The sequence below is a fragment of the Neofelis nebulosa genome, chromosome 3, assembly GCF_028018385.1.
Source record: "Neofelis nebulosa isolate mNeoNeb1 chromosome 3, mNeoNeb1.pri, whole genome shotgun sequence".
NCBI lineage: Eukaryota > Metazoa > Chordata > Mammalia > Carnivora > Felidae > Neofelis > Neofelis nebulosa.
Window position 1 is genome coordinate 193,364,451 of NC_080784.1, and position 25,680 is coordinate 193,390,130.

Consider the following 25,680-nt stretch of genomic DNA (forward strand, 5'->3'; position numbering starts at 1 on the left):
ACTATAGGTTGATGACTAGAAGAATGGACTGCAGTAATCATTGGTGCAGTTTACCTGTAAATTTGGGTTATCTACCTTCTGAGAAAAAAGAATTATACTTCCCTGCTCCTTTGAAGATAGTATGCTCATATGGTTTGCTTTTGTCAATGAAATGCGAGTAGAATTGACTTGTATAAGTTTCAGGAAGAACCAGTTTGCCATGCATATTCTTTCCGAATATCGTGAAAGTGGGGACATTCTAGAGATTGGAGCCTCCTTAAGTCATCTGGTTGCTTGGTGAGAACCATCTGCAGTCTTCCCTCTCTCCCATCCCTCACCACTCCGCAGCCCCCCATGAACAGTCAGATAAGCAGGAAATACCATTTTTTGCTGTTTTAGATTTTTTGTTACTGCACCATAACCTAGCCCATCCTAACTAATGTAGATCACTGTAAAAGTGATCAGGAAACCTACAAAGGCTGATCATCTGGGCAATTGTAATATGAGTGGAATCTAACTGAATCCATCCATTGATCATTCCAAAAGCATCTTCACTAGTGATTTCACTTGCTCCTCCAACTATGACCATTCTGGGAAGGGTGACTGTGAAATTCAAATTTCATCCTTTTTTCTTTGTGAAAATGTAAAACTACATCTTCATTATTGAGAGGTAATGAACAATGAAACACTTTTTCATAGGAAGAAAAAAAAAAAAGGAAGCAAGCAAGCAATCCAGAAAGCCAATAAGGATAAGCCACAAAACAGGCAGGGTGGAACTGAACTCAGAATGCATAGGAGTTTCCAAGAAGAATAAAACGTATTGTCCACAGACTTGGGCATACATTTCCGGTAATACACAGTACTTCTCAGCAAACTTTGGGTGTCTTAGCTTTGGCTTGACCCCTGCACATATACAGAACTTCATGCACACTCTGGTGCAAAAGTAAAAAATGTCATTGGAGTTTATATTTAATCAAAAGTTTTCTCTCTCTCTCTCTCTCTCTGAAGAAGAAATATTTTCTCTAGCACAGCGTAGAATTTATTCCATAACATTTGTAAAATGCTAAATCCCGTGCCATGCACTGTACTAGAGTCAGAGAAGTGAGAGATGTCAAGATACAGCCGTCTCAGTGGGTCGCTGTCCTACGGGAGTTTACATTTTGCGGAACATAACAGTTTCCCCTTTCGGAGTTTTCACCTAGCCACACCCAATCCCCCCCGTAAATAATTTTCTATGAAAAGCCTCTTTTTTCCTAATCCTTGTAAATACTCTCGCTCTCGGAGATCTCTTTGCCCCGGAACTGAAGTCACTTTGGCATCTCCCTCTGGATGTTTGGCAGTTATTTCTGATGCGGCCGAATGGCCGGCTTGCTCTATTGCTGCATCTATTCCTGCTCTATTCCTGTCATCCCGGTGGCAGGCTGACAGTGACCCCCAAAAGTTTCCAACACTTAAAGCACAAAGCGCAGACAACTCGGGCGGTTTCCACCGCTCTTCTATCTGGGAGCCCAGAGAATGCAAGGCGGCTGGGTCAGACCAGACGACGCTGGCAGCGCAATCCTGATGGCGAGTTGGAGGCTAAACCCACAAGTCGCACAGCGCAAAGAAGTCAGAGGCCAGTCTACAAGCCCAAGTGTGAGACAACTAGTGAGTGTCCATCCCTGCTGGACTACAACGACCGGCAGGCATCGCGTCGCGGCGGCAAGCTCCGCTTCGGGACCCCGGCGCAACGGAGCCTGGGAAGTGAAGTCTCCAGGCGGCCTGAGTCGCGTCGCGAAGTCAGAAGGGAGGCGTTGCTAGTCCGCTCCATTTAGCACGCTGGTTTCTGGCCGGGCTCCGAGGCTCTCGCTCCCGCTCAGGATTTTCGCGGGCGGTGGGAGCAGTATGGCTTGCTTGAGTAAACTCCGGCGGGAGGAGGGAGATGGGAGTGGATGGGGAGGCGGGGTCAGCGGAAGCGGCAGGTTGCTTCCTTCTCCTCACGCTCCCTCCCCGCCTCTCCCTGAGGGAGTGGTGGGAGGGGGAGGGAAGGGCAGAGGGAAGGTAGTGACACGTGTCAATCAACCCCCCCTCCGGGGGGTGCGCGCTCCGGGGCTCGCGCCGAGGGCTCGCGCCCCTGCCTCGTGCCTGCGCCGCTCGTATGTAAATGAGGGCGCGTGACGCGGGACGCAGATGGACAAGGGAAGAGAGAGAATGGCCGCTGCCGCCGCCGCTGCTGCCGCCGCCGCCGCCGCCGCCGCTGCTCAGTGCCGGAGCCCTCGGTGCGCGGCGGAGAGGAGAGGATTCCGGCGGGAACTCGACTCTTGGCGCCACCGCCTCATGCACTGTGTAGGTAAGAGAGACACGGGCCGGGGCCCCGGCTCCGCGCGGCGACGGCTGCAGCAGCCCGAGGAGTTTGTGGCTGAGGGGGTTAGTTCAGTCTCTCGTTCGGGTCAGTTCAATGGGGAAGCGCGATGGGAGCGGCGGCGGCGCGGCGGCCCCGGCGCTTGCCTTTTGTCTGGGGGCTCTCGCCCTGCGCGGTTCGCGCTCCTTCCCTTCTCAGCTCTTGGGCTCCTCAGGAACTGTTAGTTCGGACCCGCTCGCCGAGCCCCCGAGGAAGCCTCTGGCTCGCGCTCTCCCCGAAACTCCGCGGTGCCCCCTCGCCGCCCGCCGTCCACCCTGTCGGGGGGAGGCAGCGGCCCGGTGGGTCGGCGCCGGGGCGGAGGGGAGCCTGCGGGCAGGGCCGGCGGGAGGAAGGCGGGCTGGTCCGCGCCCCCGCCGGGCGCACACACACCCCCTTCTCGCCGCCGGGGGCCGGGCGGGTAGACGCGGCCGAGTTCCCGGTGACTAGGACCGGGGCGACCCCCGGGCGCTCGCGGGGCGGGGGTCGCGGGTGGGCCGGCTGGGGGCGAGGGGCGGCGGGGGCGTCGCCCGAGGGGCGGGGGCACCCAACTCTGCCCTCTCGCGCTCGGCGGCGGCCGCGGCGGCGGCGGCGCTGTGTGTACCCCTTTAAGAAGGAGCTGTTCGAGCGCTGACGGTTGGGATTTGAAGTTCTTCCTCCCTCTTTGGAAGTCTGGACGGATGGGGGGTGTTGCCATGGCGACGGCACCCTTCTCCCCCCGCCCCCCTTTCCTCCTCGCGGACGCCGGGACGACTCTGGTCCTCTTGTACTGTCATGTGATGGACCCTTCCCTGCATGTACACGCACGTCGCCCTCCCCACCTCCCATCCCCGTTCTCCTGTAATTCGGTCTTCCCTTTTGGTGGGGTGGGAATCGTTTTGCTACAAACTTCTGGGCTTGGGGCTGTCATTCTGCGGGTTGCTCGGGGTGGCAGGAGGTGGTGGGAACTCCCCACCGTGCCGCCGTCGCTTTTTTGTCTGAGTGAGACGTATGCGAGGAGCTGTTATCCAGCAGGTTGGTTTAGTGGGCACAGAAGGGACAAGGAGGGTTATGGGATGGGGTGTGTTGTGCCTGTTTGTTTTGGAAGGCGGTTGCGGGTAGGAGAGTAGGGGAAAGAGGTAAAAAGGAGGGTTGCATTGTCTTAAGTGGATGGATAGCGGCAGCAGCTTGCTCCACTGGCGATTAAATCTTAGCATTTGGAGTTGAGGAGTAACCTTAGTGCCTTAAGAAAACAACTCTTACCTTCTTTCCATCTGTTCTTGCGCCACCTCGCGCCCCTTTTCCCCCACCCCTCTCAGATTTGTTTGGTTAGCCTGAAGATCTTTCTCGTTTTTCACTAGTGAAAAGGAGATAGTGGTAGGATAAACTAATACAGCCTCAGCTCAGAAATGTGCACTGCAGAAAACGGTGGAAATAGGGAAATGACAAGAAAGAAGACTGCTCTGACTAGGAGCATTTAAGTTCACTTTAGGCAACTTAATGTTTTACCCTTATAAAATATACTTTAGTTTTATTTAAGGAAACATTCTGGGAAATAGCTTTCTTTAGTCAAGTATTTATGAATGATTTAGTTCGTAAAAAAAAGTAAAAAAAAAAAAAACAACCCTCACGGTATTATTCTTTTATAAAAATGTTAAGCTGACTGTTGCTAGTGCTTCCTAAATACAAAATGGACCCGTTTTCACAATTGCTTATCTAAAGATCTGTTCCACTGACAACCTGTGTAGAAATTGTTGAGTTCGTTCGGTTAGAATCAGGCAGGATGACAGCATTGAAACCTTGGCTCACGATATAATTGTGTTAAGTTTTGCCGCGGCACACAGTAATTCGGAGGCGTCTTAGGTCAGTTTTTATGTTTTAGAATTCTTTGGGTTTTTTCCCGTATCTTCTTACTTTGTGATACAGAGCCATGAAATATGGCTCTGTATCACAAAAATATGTGTATTTCTGAAAAGTTGTCAAATTTTAATTAAACACGATGTTGGCTTTGATGGAAAAGGGGGTTTAGAATATCTTTCTGCTTTACCTACTTGGATACTCAAGTAGGATTGGAAGACATTGAAAATTGAGTGGATGTGGTATGTCTAACATGCAATCTCTGTATTACATTTTTAATGTAATGTGTATAACTGTACTGTATTTGAAAGGAAGTTTTTCCTGGGCTCTAATTATATTTGAGAAATGTTTCCCATAGTCCCAGTCAGGAGACCTAGCAAAATCCATCTCATACTTTTTGTCATTGTTATTTTGAAATAAACAGTAAAACTCCTTTAAACAGGATATACACTTGTTGATTGGGTTTGTTTGTTTTTTTTTTTTTCCCCAGTATCCTATATGTGAAGCACCTATTCATAGTGTGAATTGGGATTAAATGTAGTTTGTGTAATTATTTTAAATTGCCTCTTGCTATTAATGTGCTTACTTTCAGTACTATGTAAACATATTTACAAAAAAGCCGTATTCTTTTTCCTTTGCATGTGTGTGAATATTTATATGTATGTATTTTTGCATTGAATATATTCAGTGCTCTTATTGCTTGAAATAATTTTTATAAAACATTACACTTTGTACCTTTGAAAAGAAAATGAAATGACCCAAGTCTTTTTTTTTTTTTTTTTTTAATGTTTATTTGTCTTTGAGAGAGAGAGAGACAGAGTAAGAGCAGAGAGAGGGAGACACAGAATCTGAAGCAGGCTTCAGGCTCTGAGCTGTCAACACAAAGCTGATTGCGGGGCTTGAACTGGTGAACAGCGAGATCATAACTTGAGCCGAAGTTGGATGCTCAACTGACTGAGCCACCCACGCGTCGCCCCGCCCCCTCCCGCCCCCACCACCAAAAGTCTTATTTTGAAATGAGACATAGGAATTGTAAGCAGTAATTTAGGGTCATATAACAAATTAATATTGAGCCAGTAGTGAAATTTTAAAATCTCAGTTCCTAGCCTAGGTTTTTAAAGTAACCTGATTTTTTTTAATAACTCATCTATATTATTCTAATTTCATGGAGGAAAAAGATCATTTTAGTTGTCATGACTGCTGGTAGTTAGCTAAGATGTTTAACCCTTGATAAGGAAAGTGATGTTTGCCTTTCTCTATTTGTGGAACTCATGTCTTTAGGTTAGATTTCTGACTACTCTGTACTTTATTCCTGGTTTTTCTTTATAATTTAATTGAAAAGTTGTTCTACAAATTCTGTGTCCTAATCAGTAGCCCTATTTACAATTTATAATTCGATTATTTTTCTATCATCATCCTATACTATAATTTTGAGTATGCTCAGCTAACAAATGTTTGAGTGCTTACTGGATTTAATAAATAGTATCCTAGTACTCATTATGACTATGACTATGACTCATTAAGTGATAACAGACAAAGTCCTGGATTTTATGGAATATATAATACAGTTAGTATCTGATAAGTCATAAAATTTAAAACAAAGTAAAGTTGAGGATAAAGGAAATGCATTAGCATATTTTTAACCATTACCAGAACTTGTATAGTCCATTAGGATAGTCAGTCTGGGAGACAGGCCAAGTTTTTGTTTTTCTACTTTTTCTTAACTTTTAATTTTGATAAAATTTCAAATTTACAAGAAAAGTTGGAAGAATAGTACAAGGAACTCCTGTATACCTTTACCCACATTCACCAGTTGTATTACATTTTGCTGCATTTGCTTTATCATTATTGCCTTATATCTATTTATCTATTTTTATTTTTTCTGAATCATTTGAGGATAATTTGGTGACATCATACCTCTCTACCCCTAAATTCTTCAGTGTATATTTCCTAAAACCAAGGACATTATCTTACCTAATCACAGTATATTATTAAAACCAGGGCATTTAAAAATGATATAATACTATTATCTATTTCATAATTCATGCTCAATTTTTATCTTTTATCTATTAGTCCCCTTCCTCCCCCCACCCCACATCATGTATCCTGTGATCTCTTTAGTCCTATCTCTTTAGTCTCTCTTAACGTGGAACACTTCCTCAGCCTTTCTTGTATTTCTTGACCTTGACATTTTTTAAAAGTACAGAATGGTTATTTTGTACAATGTCCCTCAATTTCAATTTGTCTATTGTTTTCTCATGACTAGATTGGTTATACATTTTTGGCAGGAATACCTCTAAAGAGATATTCTCTCTTTATCAGTACATCATATCTTGAGGTTCGTGATGTTGGTTTGTCCCAATGTGGTGATACTAGGTTTGAAAATTTGGTTAAGGTGGTGTTCTCCATATTTCTCCCTGAAAGTTACTATTTATCCTTTTGTAATTGATATGTAATTTATGGGAAAATGTTTAGAGGAACAGAATATCTACATAGTCACACCCATATTTCACTCACAAGTTTTAACATCCTTTCATGATTTTCTATCTTCACCATTCCTTCTATAATTAGTAGTTGGTATTCTGTCATAAAGCCATCTTTCCCATCTCCTCTCCACTATTTATTTATCCAGTTATTTCTATTTGTATGAACTCCTGGATTATTATTATTATTATTTTTATTTTTTTAGAGAGAGCGCACCTATGAGCTGGGGAGAGAGAGGGAGAGAGGGGGAGAGAGAGAGAGAAAGGGAGGGAGGGAGAGAGAGAGAGAGAGAGAGAGAGAGCAAGAGAGAGAATCTTAAGCAGGCTCCACGCTCAATGTGGAGCCTGATGCAGGGCTTGATCCCAAGACCCTGGAATCATGACCTGAGCCAAAATCAAGAGTTGGATGTTCAACTGACAGGCACCCCTGAACTCATGGATTCTTACTTTATTTAATGGTTACATCCATTTCTGTCATTATTTTGATTCCCAGATTGTCTCAGGTTTGGCCTTTGGGTGCCTCATCAAGCTGGTTCCAGTGTTTTTTACAAATCACACCTCTCTACAACCCCTCTCACCCTTATCTCTCAAATGATTTTTTTTTTTTAAAGTTCATTTATTTTATGAGAGAGAGAGAGAGAGAGAGAGAGAGAGAGTGCGTGAGCACCTGAGCAGGGGAAGAGAAGAGAGAGAATCCCGAGCAGGCTCCATGCTGTCAGCGTAGAGCCCGATGTGGGGCTCGATCTCATGAACCTTGAGATCACGACCTGAGCTGAAACCAAGAGTCGGATGCTTAACCAACTGAGCCACCCAGGCGCCCCTCAAATGATTTTTTGAGCACTTCCTGCCAAAATAAGATATTCCAGGTTAATCTTGTACTTAACCTGTCCCAGCCCTTAAATCAGCCATTTCTCCAAGGAGCATCTCCATTCTTTTTAGTATAGAATAGATTTAGATACCAAAATCTGAACACTAGGTTTCAGCGCTGTTTTTAAACCCTATTTTTCTGATACAAAAGCTAATACTCAATGTAACTGATTTGCCTAAGGTTGCTACATCAAAACAAAATGACAAAGATTTGATTAGAATCATTCTATAAACTCCAGTTTATTCCCTACATACCGGTGTTATGCAGTAGAAATATAATGGGAGCCAAATATTTAATTTAAAATTTCTGGTAGCCACATTTGAAAAGCACATTTTCTAGGCCAGTGTGTTCAAAATATTTTAACATTAATCCATACAAAAATTATTAATGAGTTAGTTTCAATTCTTTTGTAATATTTAATTTTTGAAATCAGGTATTTAAAACTTTTTTTTAATGTTTATTTTTGAGAGAGAGAGAGAGAGAGAGTGAGAGCACAAGCAGGGGAGGAGCAGAGAGAGAGGGGGACACAGAATCCGAAGCAGGCTCTAGGCTCTGAGCTGTCAGCACAGAGCCTGACGTGGGGCTCAAACCCAGGAACCATGAGATCATGACCTCAGCTGAAGTCAGACGCTTAACTGACTGAGCCACCCAGGTGCCCCTGAAATCAGATATTTATACATCTAGCACATCTTAATTTGAACTAGCCACATTTCAGGTGCTTATTAGCCACATGTGGCAAATGGCTACCTCGTTGCACGACGTAGTTCTGTGGTGTAGTAGCTCCAGCCAACTCTTGATACCATGGTGCCACTTACTTCAGATTGTTAATAATAACCACACCTATAGCTTAATTTATCTTCCCCCAAATCTTTTATTTATATAGACTAATACAGCAAATAAGTAAGCTCTGGAGCTAGACTACCTTTGAAACCTAGTGTTACAACTTACAAGTTGCCTAATCTCTCTGTACTTTAGTTTCTTATTTGTAAATTGGAGATAATAAAGTGGCTTGAGAATTAATTATGTTGATATATGCTAATATGTGTCTGCCATATAAAAAACATTCCATAAATTTTAGGTGTTATTAGTGATTTATACAAGTTATTAGCAACTTTGAGCTTTATGCTTTTGCCAGTAGATTCTGTCTGGTGGGAATGCTGATACACAATAAAAGGATCATGAGGCATGTTAGTGGAAAAGATAGTGAGGGCTTGCATTATCTGTATTAAGGTTAGTTTAGAGCCACAGAGTCAGGGTTTTAGAATCACAGTATATCGCTTAGTATAATCCTGTCTTTATATGGAGTGACTAAAAAGACATTTGATGCCTTCCTACACTCTAAGGAATCTTTTGGCTTTGTAGTAACTGAATACAAGAAATTAGTTTAAATTCATTAAAAAAAAATCCGTATCCTACTAGATCATACTAGATCATCTTGCAGCTACTCTTTGTTGGTACCTACTCTGTATTTTATGCTTCCTTAGAGCTTTGCACTCTGCAAGTGTTTGTAGAGTGCATCTTTCTTCCAAACTACCTGTGCCATTTATAATAGCAGTATCAGTGTCAGAGGATAGTCTCTTCCTCTATTTTTAACCTGTGAAGAAGTTATGGGAGCGACTCATAGAGCTGTGACACTTAAAAGATAGGGCAGTCCAGGTAAATAAAATTTTAGATAATCAACTTGACATTTCTTTCTGGCTACTTCTTGCCTTCTGATCTTTTGTCTCCCCACAAACTTCTTCATCATCTTTTCATTACTGCCATGTAAATTCCAAAAGGGTAGATTTACTTAGAAATCTTAATTTGATGAAGACTGGTATGGATGGGTCAGCCACCCAAAAACCTTGGCACTTGGCTGTAGCCAATTTTTTACCCATTTAAAAAGGTGTAAATTATGGCACTAATAATGTTCACCAGGAAAATGGAATCTGTGTTGATAATGAGTAGTTGGGTGTTTAAGGCATGTATTCAGTATGTCTTTTTTTTTTTTTTTTCTCAACATTTTTTATTTATTTTTGGGACAGAGAGAGACAGAGCATGAACGGGGGAGGGGCAGAGAGAGAGGGAGACACAGAATCGGAAACAGGCTCCAGGCTCTGGGCCATCAGCCATCAGCCCAGAGCCTGACGCGGGGCTCGAACTCACGGACCGCGAGATCGTGACCTGGGTGAAGTCGGACGCTTAACCGACTGCGCCACCCAGGCGCCCCTCCAGAATGTCTTTAAAATAGGCATGTCTTGGGCACCTGGGTGGCTCAGTCTGTTAAGCGTCTCACTTTGGCTCAGGTTGTATCGCGCGGTTTGTGGGTTCAAGCCCTGTGTTAGGCTCTGTGCTAACAGGTCAGAGCCTGGAGCCTGCTTCAGATTCTGTGTCTCCCTCTCTCTCTGCCCCTCTCCCACTCAGTCTCTCTCTCTCTCTCTCTCAAAAATAAACATTAAAAAATTTTTTTATATAGGCAGGCACGTCAATGGATTTTACATGTAAAATTTGAAATCCCTTATACTCCTGGATTATTTTATACTTGGGAGGGTAAAGTTCTGCCATCCTTAGAAACAAGTAGTGTGCGAATTTTGTATTTTTGCAAATGTTAGAGGCTACAGGTTGGTCTCTTCATGTCCATACTACTTCCCGTGACTGGCTATATATGTGTATCCCTCAAGGCTTGGCTGTGCACCTTGAGAAGTTGTTATTATGTATTTCCCCCATGCTCCCCTGACTTGTCTGACTTTCAGCCCTGGTGTTTAACTCTACAACAGTGCAGTCTTGAGAGGAGAAAGCAACAAAGGCATGTAGATTTTGGGGCATGCAATTTTTTCTCCCTTATTAGTAAATCTAGTCTTTCATTTATTCTACATTTTGTGTGTGGACTTCCTATCTTTTTCTTTTTTGATAGTATTCCTTCTTCTTGGTGTGTATATATATATATATGGCCAGCATTCATGGGTGATAACAGTTGGTTAGAGCACTAAATTCGTAGGTTCAAAATTTTGGGGACCCATTTAACTTTATTAGAGTCCATACTTAGGGCTAAATCTATCATTAAGCAATTCTTTCAAAAGTTTTCATTCACCACAGAAGGTAAGAGAATGTGAAACTTAATGAAGGATCATTTTTCTCTATCTCCTCATTTTATACAGTTTTCTCATAATTGACAAGAAACCTAACCTCACTTACATTCACTTCTTGTTTTTCTTTTTTATTTTATTTGTTGCCAAGTTATTATTACTTTGTTTGCACTGTCTCATAGATTCAGTTTTTATCGTGAAGTAAGCACTTTGGGGAGATTCAGATAAGATTTTGGTTTATATCAATATCTGCATTGCTGGTTTTATTGTGTTTCAGTCTATATTAAATCATTATTTGAAATAACTGCTTTGGTTTGTAGTTTACAAAGCAGTAATATCTCCCATTTGTCTTTCTTCATCAAGTAAATACTAATAACCATATTCAGGAAGTACATCATAACTTACTAGACTGCTTCTTCCTTATTTGTATGTCTAGCTTCTTCTTTAGACAGCTTATACATTTTCATCTGCTTTTACTTCTTTTTTGTATACATTGCCCCAAATTCTTGAGTATCTTTTTAGTTGTATGTTCTACCCTGCATCCTCAGTAACTTGTAATTGTAACCTAGAGTCTTTTCTAAAGTATTTACTGAAAAACAAGCTTTCATTAATTCATTCAGATTGGCCAATTCATTTCTTTTTTTTTCTTTTTTAAATATTCATTTATTTATTTTGAGAGAGAGAGACATAGAGAGTGAGCAGGGGAGGGGCAGAGAGAGAGAGGGAGACAGAGAATCCCAAGCAAGCTCCATGCTGGCAGCCCAGAACCCGTCATGGGACTTGACCTGAGCCAAAATCAAGAGTCTGACACTCAAACAGTGGAGCCACCCAGGTGCCCTGGCCAATTTGTTTCTGATGGGTATGTGCAAGGTTTGTATGTAGGAAGTAACTTGTCCAGTAGTCTTCATATTTAAGTAGTAAATCATTTAGGGACAAGGGACTGAGTCCTAACAAATGGTAGAAAGGACTAAGAATTGAAGGAATATGGTTTTTTTTCTTAGCCTTAATCATTATAGCCTTTGGCACAAGTCATTTTTCTGTAAACTAAGATAATATCTGTCCTTACATGCTCACTATTTTTTGTTTTGGGGAAAGGTGCTGTAATACTTACACAGTAGTTTTTTTTTTTTTTCTGTGCTAAAGATATAAATTAAGGAATTATCAGCATAAAGATGGTATTTAGGGGTGCCTGGGTGGCTCAGTCAGTTAAACATCCAACTGTTGATTTCAGCTCAGGTCATGATCTTAAGGTTCATGGGATTGAACCCTGCCTTGGGCTCTGTGCTGACAGCGTGGAGCCTGCTTGGGATTCTCTCTCCCTCTCTCCCTCTGCCCTTCCCCCACTCATTCTCTCTTCCTCTCCCTCCTCAAAATAAATAAATAAACATTTAAAAAGAGGACGATATTTACATCCATGGAAATGGATGAGATTACCTAGGGGTAAGGGATAATTAGAGAGTAGAGTACTCTATACCATGTCTTAAGAAATCTTAACATTCCCTGGGCAGATGAAGAGGAGCCCCAAGGTAAGGCCACTGAACTTTTACACTGAAAAGTAAGACAACAGGCTATAAGTAGGAAAACCAGGAAAGAGTAGTATCGCCAAATCTAAGAGGAGATTGTTACATGTTGTTGAGATGTTAAGTATCTTGAAATAGGGAAGTATACATTGTTTTTGGCAACATGGAGGTTCTAAGTGTCATTATTAGTAAATTGCAGCAGTATGGTGGGGAGGGAAGCCACATTGTAATAGGTTAGAAAAATAAGAGATGTATATAAAGGATTATTAGACTACTCATTTGAGAAGCTACATTGTGAGGAAAAAGATAAATGGGGCAGTAATTGGAAGACCCTGGGGTCTAGGGATGTTTGTTTCTTAAATAGGAGATACCATTATGGTGGGGACTGCTTTTTTGAATCAGTAATATCAATGATTAGTTTGTATGTTATTTAATTAATCTCAGACTTGATAGCAACAATATGTTGAGACAGATAAATAGGATGGGCTTGGTTTGAGTCACTGAATGTGATCTCTAAATGTATCTCTTTTTTTCCTTCAAAAATTTTTTCCTAATTAAGTTCATCACTAAGATATGTGTGGAATTAATGTTATACAATTTAAAGAAATGATTTTTTTCCAATTAATTTACTGTTGTCAGTTAATCCTCACAGATCTTGAGTCCTACTGTGTGGCAGTTGATGGGGGGGGGCATTTAATTAATTCTATGTTTCTTCCTTATTGGGTTCTGAACTGGAAATAGACTTAAGACTCAAAGATCAAAATGTTAGCTTTTTAGGTAATTAGGTTGTATTGGGGTTCCTGGGTGGCTCAGTCGGTTAAGCATCTGATTCTTGATTTTAGCTCAGGTCATGATCTCAACAGTTTCGTGAGTTTGGCTCCGTGTTTGGCTCTGAGCTGACCGCTGACCAGGTGGAGCCTGCTTGGGATTCTCTCTCTCTCTCTCTCTCTCTGCCCCTCTCCCTGCTCGTGCTCTCATGGTCTCTCTCAAAATAAATAAATAAATTTAAATGGTGAGGTTGTATGGACAAATCAGACTTCTTTACTCCCTGTCCTCCTGAATTGAACTTACCAACAATCAAAGATAGAGCAGTTAGAACTGTAGACCTCTTCTAAAATACTGGGAAGTTCTGTGCCTGGTAGAACTTGGTGAGTTTACCATGTGATTTGCTTATTGCTAAGGTGTGACCATCTAGGCAGAGTAAGAGGGAAGCTTGGCCGTGCATGAAAAGTGACCTTTAAAACAACAATTCATCCCACTAGGAACAACTATCAGGATGCTGCCAATATTAGTCATTCTTCTTTCCTTTGGGAGGACTCAATAAGGGGTAGAGAAAAGGGCAGAAGCTTCTTTCAAAATACTTGCCCTAAGAATGAAAATTGTTGGGAGAGGTGGGGACTGTGGGTGTGTAAAAAGCTTAGTGTATAAGAAATAGGGCTTAGACTTTGCTTTTATTAAAACACTCACAGGGGCGCCTGGGTGGCGCAGTCGGTTAAGCGGCCGACTTCAGCCAGGTCACGATCTCGCGGTCCGTGAGTTCGAGCCCCGCGTCGGGCTCTGTGCTGACAGCTCGGAGCCTGGAGCCTGTTTCCGATTCTGTGTCTCCCTCTCTCTCTGCCCCTCCCCCGTTCATGCTCTGTCTCTCTCTGTCCCAAAAATAAATTAAAAAAAAAAAAAACACTCACAGTTGTCAGGGATATTAAGTATCAGAGTTGGTATAATATAATGGAAAGACAGAAGAGGGAGCAATTAATTTTGATTTGAAGGATCTGAAATAATGAAACTTCGAAAGATTGAGTGAAAGCAAGAGTTGGCATACTTTTTTTATTCCCTACACTGTACTTTTCAGCTCCTGATTTATTTATTTTATAACTAGAAGTTTATACTTTTTTTTTTAATGTTTATTTTTGAGAGAGAGAAAGAGAGCAAGTGTGCGTACCTTCAGGGGAGGGGCAGAGAGAGAGGAGGACACAGAATCTGAAGCAGGCTCCAGGCTCTGAGCTGTCTACACAGAGCCTGACACGGGGCTCAAACTCGCAAACTGTGAGATCATGACCTGAACGGAAGTCGGATGCTTAACCAAAGTTGGATGCTTAACCGACTGAGCCACCCAGGTGCCCCTGGAAGTTTATACTACTTAATCTCCTTTGCCTGTTGGGCCCATCCTTGCACCCACTTTCCCTCTGGCAATCACCAGTTCTCTGTATTTAAGATTCTAGGGTTTTTTGTTTGTTTATTTTTTTTTTTTAGATTCCTCATATAAGTGAAATATTTGGTACTTGCTTTCTCTTATTTATTTCACTTAGCATAATACCCTCTAGTCCCATCAGTACTGTCACAAATGGCAAGATCTCATTCTTGTTTTATGGCTGACTTACCTCTCTGTCTATCTATCACATCTTCATCCATCCATCAATGGACACTTGGGTTGGCTGTTGTAAATAATGCTGCAGTAAACATAGGGGTGCATATATCTTTTTGAATTAGTGTTTTTGTTTTCTGTGGCTAAATACCCAGTAGTGGATCATATGGTGTTTCTATTTTCAGTTTTTTGAGGAACCTCCATACTGTGTTTCCTAAAGTGGCTGCACCACTTTACATTCCTGCCAGAAGTGAAGAAGCACTCCCTTTACTCCACATACTCTTCAGCACTTGTTATTTCTTGTCTTTTTGATACTAGCCATTCTGACTGGTGTGGGGTGATATCTCATTGTAGATTTGATTTGCATTCCTCTAATGATTAGTGAGTGATGTTGAGCATCTTTTCATGTGTCTGTTGACCATCTGTGGGTCTTCTTTGGAAAAATGTTTATTCAGGTAATCTCATTTTTAATTGGATTTTTGTGTGTGTGTGTGTGTTGAGTTGTATATGTTCTTTATATATTTTGGATATTAACCCCTTACCAGATATATCATTTGCAGATTATCTTCTCTGCAGATATCATTCAGTAGGTTGCCCTTTGGTTTTGTTGATGAGGTTTCCTGTGTTGTGTAAAAGTTTTTATGTAAAGGGCTGGATAGTAAATATTTTAGGCTTTGGGGGTTATATGGTCTCTGTTGCAGCTACTCAGCTTTACTGTTACAGTGCAAAAGCAATATATAAATAAATGAGCATGGCTGTATTCCAATAAATTGTTAACAAAATTCCAAAATTGTTTACAAAAATAGCTGGATTTGGCCTATAGACCATAGTTCTCTTATCCCTAAGTTAAATAATCTAGCAGGAGAGTAGGGTGGAGGGAACAGGCAGAGGGATAGTAAAAGCAAAAGGTATAGAAGTCTAAATAATGATATATTCTGAGAATATTCAGCACTCTAGAGTCATTGGAATATAGACTGGGAGTAGGGAGTGGGACTAGAAGTATAAATTATGGCCTCTATAAGGAGGAAATTATGAGTCTTGAAGTTTTTCTTTTTTTAATGGCTAATAAGCATGATCAGATAAGTTGGCTTATGTTCATTTTGAACATCTGCTGTTGGTTCAGGTTTAAGGGTTTTTTTTGTTTGTAATAGTTTTAAGAAGCTCAAATTGAAGCAGCCCTTTTAAGTCAAAACTGGGAAATGAGCAATCTCCACCTCAATATATTAATTAAGATGTTGGATTGCTGAAGTACTTGCAAATGGCACCCTTCTTTTCTGTCTGGGTTCTGAACAACTTGAAAAATGAAACAAGGAAAAAGATAGGAGCCAGAATATCACTTCTATTGCTGATTAGATCAGGTTAGAGGAACAGCTTGGGAGAATCACGTGGTCTGGCATAGGCCAACTTAGCCACCCTGTTCTAGGCATACTAGGGAAGCAGAACAAAATATGAGCTCTCTGCAGGTATGTTTTCCCAATAGCTGACTCCCAAGGGGAAAAGGAGCAGAACTGAGCTCTGTCTACTCAATTATTCTTTGCAAAATCACCAATTAGACCAGGCAGTTCACTTCCCTAGGGGTGAAGAGAGGCTGATATTATGCTTGTGAAGCATCCTTCCTCACAGAAACAAGGAGCAAGGAAAAGGTGTTATTCCTCCAATAATCCAAGCTACTTTTTGCAGTTATATCTGGAGGTAAGTTTACTGGAAACGATACAACTATTATTATACTGAAAACAAGTCAAACTTACATATTTTGGATGTTTAAAAAAATATTTCATTCTACTGTTTGAAACTACCATGTTTCTTCTTCTTCTTTTTTTTTTTTTTAGCGTATTTATTTTGAGAGAGTGTGCATACAGGGTGAAAGGGCAAGGGAGAGAGAGAGAATCCTAAGCAGGCTCCACACTTAGTGCAGAGCCTGATCCTGGGCTCAACTCAGGAACCATGAGATCATGACCTGAGCCAAAATCAAGAGTCAGATGCCTAACCAACTGAGCACCCAAGTGCCCCACAACCATATTTTCTAAACTCTCACTCTTTTTAATGAACTAGATTTTCTACAGACCTGTGTAAGATACTTAAGTAAAATGTATGTTTGGTGAGAAAAGAAAGACAAGACTAACTTCTTTATCAAGTGACTTTTTAAATTTAGAAAGAATAGAGAACTGTTTTTTTAAGTGGAAAAAACAGATACTTTGATAAAGAGATGATGCTTTTAATCAGTTCTGACTGTGGATACTTATCCAGTTTATTCACTGTATCTCTTTCTTTAAAATGTTACCAATTTTTCCTTATCCTCTTCCTCTTCCCTTTCTGAACAATTCAGTACTAAAACCATCAGATGGGACCAAGTGAGGGTAAGTGTCTACACTGGATGGTGTATGTGGGAGAAGGAGCCATGTCCTTTTGGAGGAATGGCATGTCAGAGCCTGACAGGGATGAGGAGGGTCCCCATGTGGGTTGATGGAGTTTTGAGAGGTGAGGAGTAATCTGCCTAGAAGGGCATGCTGGTGCAAAGTGTCAGAGTCCAGGCAGGGTATCTATGAAGGATAGTAGACCTGGTATGAGGGAGGGTTGGTTGGTCCTAGTAAGGGGTGTCTAGACCTCAACAGGGTAAGAGGATGATAAGGAGGACAGCTGCTGGAAGGTTGGGGGGGAAAGAAAGGAGGGTAGCCTAGTGTGGGTGTATTGAAGCAGATTGGATGAGGAGGGAGTCTGTGCATGGAGGCATCCCAGTGCAAGATATCAAAGCCTGAGGGTGGGGAGAGGAAGGCATCCCAATGGAAGGGTCAGCTCAGTATAGGTAGGGTATTACAGGAGGAGGAAGGTATTCTTGTAGGACAGATGCCAGGCTTGAGGAATAGGGACCTGAACAAGGTGAGGAAGTTATATACATGGAGAAGGCATGGGGGTGTTGGGGCAGAGAGGGTCAAGGAAAGCGTCCCTGTAGGGAAGGGAAGGCAGCCACAATGGGAGATTGGCTATATACAGGGAGACTGGTCAAAAAAATAAATATTAAAGATAATGGGAACCAGGCCTCTCATTGTCTGAGAAGGGAGTTACAAATATGGAATTGGAGAAAACTAGAATGCTCTCTGTAGTGTTGGACTGGAAATGAGATACTGGTATGAACTCATGATTTTCATAGTGTATAGTATATAGAAGTAAATGTGTGTGTATATATACACATGCCCTAAAGCATTCACTGAGAAGGGGCCTAAGAGCAGTGACTGTCCAGTAGCTTTGTGCCTAATGTATCATTGTTAATTTCCTGATTTTGATACTTGTCTTTGTAAGAGAATACCTCTGTAGGAATTACTTGTTGAAGAATTCAAGGGTCATGGGACATCCATTTATTCTCCAATAGTTGGAAAATAAAAGTTTTTACCATACTTAAGATGAAAACACTTTCTGTAAATTTAAGATTGTTACAAAGTAACAATAAGTATTTAAAAGCAAACTTATGGGGGTGCCTGGTGACTCAGTTGGTTAAGTGTCTGACTTTGGCTCAGGTCACGATCTCACGGTTTGTGAGTTTGAGCCCCGCGTCAGGCTCTGCACTGCCAGTTAGCACCTGCTTGGGATTCTTATTCTCTCCTCTCTCTACCCCTTCCCCACTCATGCTTTCTCTCTCTCTCTGTCTCTCAAAATAAATAAACTTAAAAAAAAAATAAAAGCAATGTTATGAGTCAAATATTACATTCTTTGAATTAATCACTTTCAGCCCTTAAAACCACGTAGTTAATAATATGTAAATTGTCTTGCAGGTTTTTCAACACTAAGAATTGCTCTTTGGAATAATGGTAGCTAATATCTACTGAGTGCTTATCATGTGTCATACACTATGTGTATATGTTTTAATCACATTTAATTTTCACATGCAAATTAGCACAATTTTTATCTTCATTTTACAGAGTAGAAAACTGAAGTTTAGAGAGGCTGACTTTATGAAGGTGGAATTCAGATCCAGGTCTATATTTGCTCTCCTGGTCAAACCTGATTAAAAAATTAACAAGTCTGATCCTTCCTGATCAGGTAGTCATGTCTAAAGCTTTAGTAAAATACTGTGGTTCTCTGCTTCATTTCAGAACCCTGAGTTTCAATGGTAGGGAAAAGAATTCTGGATTTAGACCTCCTCAGCCCTTTGTTCCTGGTGAAGAATAGAAGAGAATAGGGGCTTCGGTTATTTAAAAAAATTTTTTTAATGTTTATTTATTTTTGAGAGAGAGAGAAGGAGAGAGATGGAGTGCGAGCAGAGAAGGGGCACAGAGGGAGAGGGAGACATAGAATCCAAAGCAGGCTCCAGGCTCTAAGCTGTCAGCACAGAGCCCAATGTGGGCTCAAACCCACAAACTGTGAGATCACCAGTGGAGCCAAAGTCAGGCTCTTAACTGACTTAGCCACCGAGGCGCCTTGGGCTTCTGTTATTTAAAGGCACATATCTCAGTTAAGGGTTCTATGAATGTGGGTTAATCAGAAACAATATACCCAAATTTCTTTCTTGGTCCTTCAGTTGGGAATGGCCAGTGGTAGGAGCATGGAATTAGTGGGGCAAGGATTTTCCCCAGCACAGATTGTCAGTGTTTTTAATCTGGATATAAAGTTGCTCTCTATCCTAATTCCAAGAACGATGGCTATCACCTTTCTATCTCTTTTGAACTTTTCCAAAGAACGGCAAATGATCAAATAGAAGATAGCTGGTGACAGTTTATTGTTTCATCTTAACTCTCCTTTGCCTGTGCTCCCTTAGACCCATTCAGAATATAGGAATGTAATGCCCTGGTAATTTTGTTTTTAACACACCAACATTATGGCATCAGCTTAATCATTACCTATTTTTTCTCCTTTGCCTTATTATTTGACCTTTTAATATTTCCATTATGACATAGGCATCATTTATAAGTGGGGTTGAATATCCCTATGAGTGTACATTAGTTTACTAATCTAGCTTATTTTACCAAGTTATGTTATTTATCTTCATACTTCTCATCAGTCTGAATCCACAGATCCTTTCATCCTCTGTCACAGAGTGAGTTTTTGCTGGCCCTCTCATTCTTTAGATCATTCTAAAATTGCTCTTTTATTTTATATCAAGAATGATAGGATTTTCAGTGTCAAAGGAAGCTTGGCCATCTGCTATAATCCTCCTGTGCATCTCTTCCTCATAATTTTTTTTCAGTATTTATGGATCAGTCATTGTGCTAGGGGACTCAGATGCATTAGATTGTTTGCATGAAGCACAGTCTTGTAGGGCAGACAAAGTTCTCTTACTATAATAAATGCTGTAATAGAAGCATATACAATATTAAGGTTGTGACACAAAGGAAGAGAATGATCAGGTTTCCTTGTATGGGTCCAAGAATGGTCATAGGATGATTGTGGGGTATGAGAAAAGAGAAAGAGAAGCTGAATCATGAACAAACTTCTAAGCAGAATATAATAGTAATTATTGTTATTTTTCATTATTTTTCTTTACTACGTGATTACACTTGAATTCACTTGATTTTCACAACAGTTATATAAAGAGGAACTATTTTTGTCATCTCCACTGTACAGATAAGGGAGTTAAGTAACTCATCTTAACTTCCATTGGTGGGTTAGTTTCATTTGTGGTTCTGTAAGATTACTCTGCCAGTAGACTAATAGGGGAATATGACAGGTAAATCAACCAGGGAGATGTCAAGATAGCCCAACCAAGTAATTATGAGGATCTGAAATAAGAGTTGTAGTAGAAATGGAGAAGGAAAAATTCAAAAGATATGATGCATTACAGTCAACAGATTTTAGATATTGATGAGCTATGGGCATACAGAAAAAGGAGGAAGAATAGAGAAAATAATTTGCAGGCTTCTTTTATAAGCCTAATTGGATTGTGAGACATTTATCCAGGATAGGATATAGAACAGCATATTTTTCATATTTCACAGCTCTAAAGCTCCTACATCTTTTGTAGGAATGATGTGGTGCCTGTACATTCTTGTTTTCTTAATATTTGAAGGTCCACGGATGGTTTTAGAGCTTGATTATTATTGTGTGTGTGGTATTTTGTTTTTCTTCTCTCCAAAATTTGATTCTTTATTATCTGTCAGGAAAATTTAGTGTAGGTAAACTGAATGATTTTATATTGTAATCATATGTTAGTGAACAGTTTTATAATACATGTAAGTAATTTGGACTGTCTCAAATCAGTTTTCCCTAATTGTATTGAAGTTGCTAGAGTGTAACATGGTTCACTGTAGGTTTATAGACCCCCATACTTTGACATATAATGATTCCATCTTTATTTAAACAAAATCTCAAACACTACCTTTACCTTCATCTTCTCTATATCCTTCCAGTTACCTAACCTACTTCAGTATTGGATTTACTTGGTCTTTCTTCACTTACTTGTATGTCTTTCAGATATCCTAAGTACAACATACCTAAAACTAAACTCTTGATCTCCCTCTTTTTTTTTTCCCCCTCAAAAATTATTATAGCATCCCTGAGAGTTGCAACATGGCAGAAACCATGGGAGTACAAAAATTGGCTTCAGGACCAGATTGTGAATAGTTCTCTTTTGTTTTGCTTTTTAATATTGTCCTAAGGAATTAGCACTTATTCTGATATTTAACTGAGATTCAACTGATACTGTTAGCTTGTTTTTAAGTTTGGAGGGTCATAGGAATGCCAGTTTCCACATTCCATTCAGTGAATTTATGTTAACAGTTCTCTTGTTTTAGACCAACCCTATGCAAACCATGATTACTCTTTCTTTAGGGGAATCAAAAGTAGCCTTCCCAGAAGAATATTTGAAAACTTGGGCATAATTTATAAAAATCATTATGGAAAAATTTAAATATGTGCAAAAGTAGAAGAAAGCATAATGAATATCCATATTCCTGTGACCCAGCTTTAACAATATTACAAATTCTGGCCTAATTTTTAATATTAAAATTTTTTTCAACATAATACTTAATTTAATTTTTTTTAATTTACATCCAAATTAGTTAGCATATAGTGCAACAATGATTTCAGAGTAGATTCCTTAATGCCCTTTACCCATTTAACCCATTCCCCCCTCCCACACCCCCTCCAGTAACCCTCTATTTGTTCTCCATATTTATGAGTCTCTTATGCTTTGTCCCCCTCCTTGTTTTTATATGATTTTTGTTTCCCTTCCCTTATGTTCATCTGTTTTGTCTGTTAAAGTCCTCATATGAGTGAAGTCATATGATATTTATCCTTCTCTGACTGACTAATTTCACTTACCATGATACCCTCCAGTTTCATCCACGTAGTTGCAAATGGCAAGATTTCATTCTTTTTGATTGCCGAATAATACTCCATTGTACGTATATACCACATCTTCTTTATCCATTCATCCATCGATGGACATTTGGGATCTTTCCATACTTTGGCTATTGTTGATAGTGCTGCTATAAACATGGGGGTGCATGTGTCCTTTCGAGACGGCACACCTGTATCCCCTGGATAAATGCCTAGTAGTGCAATTGCTGGGTCATAGGGTAGTTCTATTTTTAATTTTTTGAGGAACCTCCATACTGTTTTCCAGAGTGGCTGCACCAGCTTGCATTCCCATAATATTAAAATTTTTAATCAGAACAAGGCATTTTATATATTGGTTGTCTGAATTCTGTAATCCTTTTCTTGTTCTAATATGAATAAACCCAGATTACACATTTCCTTGCAAGTAATTATGGATTTATGTAAGAGTTGTGAAAAATATGACATTTATGACATCATACTGCTTGCCTTTAAGCTTAATATAAACTATTTTGGGTTGATTATGCTTTGGTTATGAGCCAAAAAAAATTGAGTTTAGACCCCAGAAGCTTACTCTCTCTCTCTTATTGTCTTTCTTACCCTTTTTCTCCCTCTCTTCCTCCCATCTTTATGCTCTGTGTTTTGAATAGCTCTAAAACCATTAAGAAACCATTGCTGCTTATGTCTTGGATCTGACATTTTCTATTCATGAAGCAAACCAAAGAAGATACTGTTTATTAATAGACTCATTGCATATGATGAAGAGCAGTTCATTGTTTTTTAATCTCGTAGAGCCACTGAATTAACAGTGATATAGCTAATGTGTCAAAATCCCTCAGAGCACTCATCTTACTTGGTTGTTGTTGAAATAACAATAGCTTATTAAAATGTTTTCACATTAGTGTTATATTTGTCAGCACTCATGATAATTTGGTACTTAGGACTTGAGTGTTTATTAAAAGAGCCACAGCAAATTAATTTATGGCTTAGAAGATTTGAAGTTTATGAGATATAGATGGAGATATATATAGATGTATATAGATATAGATGTCTAGATATATATAGATATTCACCTATGTATAATTTTTTTTAGTGATAATAATTGTGATGATTCTAGGAGACTTAAAAAAATAAATGTTTTTGGTTTAATTTTAATGAAAAATTGAACAGAATGTCCTGATGCCGTTTGTAACTTAAAGTTACAATTATATAAAAAGTATTAAATTGATATTTTTGCAGTAAACTGAATTTAGAGTAACTTTTATTCTAAGATGCCAGTTAACTTTGTATCATAAAAATTGTGGACCTCCCTGCAGTATTTGTTGCAGTCTCATTCTTCTTGATACCTTTTTTTTTTTTTTAAAGCTTCACATCTTCTTTCTGTAGGTAATTTTCCTAAATTCAAATGTGATCATATGACTATAAAAGCTTCATTGGTTTTGTTCCAACCTTAGGATAGTCTAAATTCATAACATGGCTTGGAAAAGCAAACCTACTGACTCTATACTACCTTTCCCTTTTTGTCATTCTGCCTTGGGCACTACCAACAATCAAATGCATCAGTAGCACAGTAATAGTAGTGTAGAAATAATACCAGGTAACATTTATTGAACACCTATCAATACTTGTGCCAGGTGTGTGCTTTGTATATGTTATCTCCCTTAATCCTCATAATAACTTTGAGTACAGGTATTGTAGTTGGTATTTTACAGAAGAGTCATACTGAACCATTTTGAGATTCTCAAGCACTGTGCCTCTGGGTTTTCCATATTTGTTTTCTCCTTGTGGATTACCAATAGCTGTTATTGGTGAACTTTTTTTTTTTAAGTATAGCTACATAGAGAAAAGTATACAGTGACCAAAATGAGCATACTTGTATAACCACCACCAGATCAAGAAATAGAACCCCTCCCCAAGAAGTCCCCTCATATCCTCTCGCAATCACTAATCTCTGTCCCCTCTGCAAATGTACATAGTATTCTGACTTCTTAACATTATAGATTATTTTCGCCTGTTTTTGGAAACTCTGTTTGAATGGAATTATATAGCATTTATTCTTTTGTATCTAGTTTCTTTAAACTCAACATTATATCTGTAAGATTCATTCATGCTATGGCCTTTAGATATAGTTTATTCATTTTCATTGCTCTATAACATTTTGATATATAAATATGTATAATTTATTCATCTGTTCTCATTTTGAGGGATATTTGGGTTGTTTCTCGTTTACATTATTGCAAACAATACAGTTAACATGTTTATACATTATACATTTTTAATTGTGGCTCAATTCCTGGGTTATTTTTCTGCCTCATCTTAGCTGACTAGACTTCACTTTTCTTAGGAAGCCTTCCTTAGCTTCTCCAAGTTTGGATTTGGTACCCTTTTCTGTGTGGTGGTATCACTCTCACCTTCCTTTATCATAAACATTTTTGCTATATTTTCCACCACATTCAAGGTATATGTGTATGCACTCAGAGAAAAAAACCATGTTTTATTATGTGTGTGTGTGTGTTGCATGCAAAAAAAAAACAAAAACAAAAAAACGTGTTTTCTCTTTCCCTGTCTTTTTGGTACTCACTGAGTACTTAAATGTTGAGTGAATGAATTTTTTCAATACAGTCACCCTTTCATTGCTAAAAACATAAACATAAATATAATGTAAATTGAATAATACACTTAATATTCTCTGCCTCTGTTTTATTCTCTTATGTGGTTATTTTAAGATAATAATCGAGTTATATTAAAATTTCTAATTTGTCAGGCATCTGTGTTGTCCCTTTTGTATTTTTGTCTACCATATGGCTATTTGTATAAAGTATGTTAGGAAAAATGTCTTACAACTCGTGGCACATTTAATAACCCCATTTGTGGCAAGTAATATTATTTGTCCTTTGAGGGTGGTCTTGACTTTTGGAAATAGGCAAAAGACATTTGGAGCTGAGACAAGAATTTTATGAATGATAAACTGTATCAAAAGTGAGTTGAGATTTCAAGGAGCATAAACTCTCCTCCCCTACCTCTTTCCCTTTCCGGGTTTAAGAACCAATTTCTTTATACAGAATTAAGTCACTAAATTCAAGTAGAGTTAAGCCATGGTATATGTTGCTTTTGAGTTTCTTATGCCTTAAAAACTGCCTACCTTTGCAAGTTACTTATGTTATACTTGAGTATCATTTCTTTTATTTGTAAGAGTGTTTACTTTTCATCTTGAATTTGGCTTCTCTGATATTAAAATTATCTTTAACCAATTATCATCTTTAACATCTTTAATCATGCTTTAGCCACAATGCTCATTACTGACACTTGTTTCTCCCCTTCTCCAATTAAATAATACTGATGATATATTTTCTTATTTCTCCCACTTTCTCTTAGACTTAGCTCTCTAGTCTTTCTCATCTCACACATTTTATCATTTTATGTAGCGTTTATTGATCTTTGTTGTTTTGCCTTTCTTCCCCACTAAACTGTGACCTAAGACAAGTGCTTATTAGTTTAACAAAAATGTTTTTTGCATATATGAAAACTTTGTCGCCTGTTTTAGTCTTCTCTAAAATACTGTCATTTGCCACAAATGCTCATTTTTATATTAGTCACCTTATTATTTAAAAACTCTTCTACCTCTTTATTAAAAAAGTGTTAAGAATAGATGGTCTCTCTCTCTCTTTCCTTTTATCCAAATCCTCTGTTAGCCATGAAATTCAACCACATATTATTGCATGAATCACTATGACAGACCTAAGGATAATACAACAAAGGCAATAATGTTGTCCCTGTTGACAAGGAGCTAAGATTTCTAGCTCCCTTCCTTAACAACAACAACAACAACAACAAAAAAAAAAAAAAAAAGGAAAGAAAAAGAAAGAAAAAGTCTTGAATACTTAAAGAATGTGATAATAAATTCTGACAAATTAGGTTGTGAAC

The 25,680-nt window shown here is 39.4% G+C and overlaps 1 protein-coding gene across 12 annotated transcripts in view; it reads left to right on the forward strand.

Annotated features, from left to right (window-relative positions):
* The first annotated feature begins 1,974 nt into the window (after positions 1–1,974).
* The window catches only part of LCORL (ligand dependent nuclear receptor corepressor like), a 168,900-nt gene continuing 145,194 nt past the window's right edge, over positions 1,975–25,680 (forward strand). For 2 of the 12 annotated variants that reach the window (XM_058722999.1, XM_058723002.1), the window contains exon 1: positions 1,986–2,308. In XM_058722999.1, coding sequence (XP_058578982.1) covers positions 2,149–2,308 — 160 coding nt within the window. In that variant the 5' untranslated portion in view covers positions 1,986–2,148. Of the gene's footprint in view, positions 2,309–2,909; positions 3,371–25,680 lie in introns of those variants that run through there. The other 10 variants (XM_058722990.1, XM_058723000.1, XM_058723001.1 and 7 more) reach the window with 10 other exon arrangements.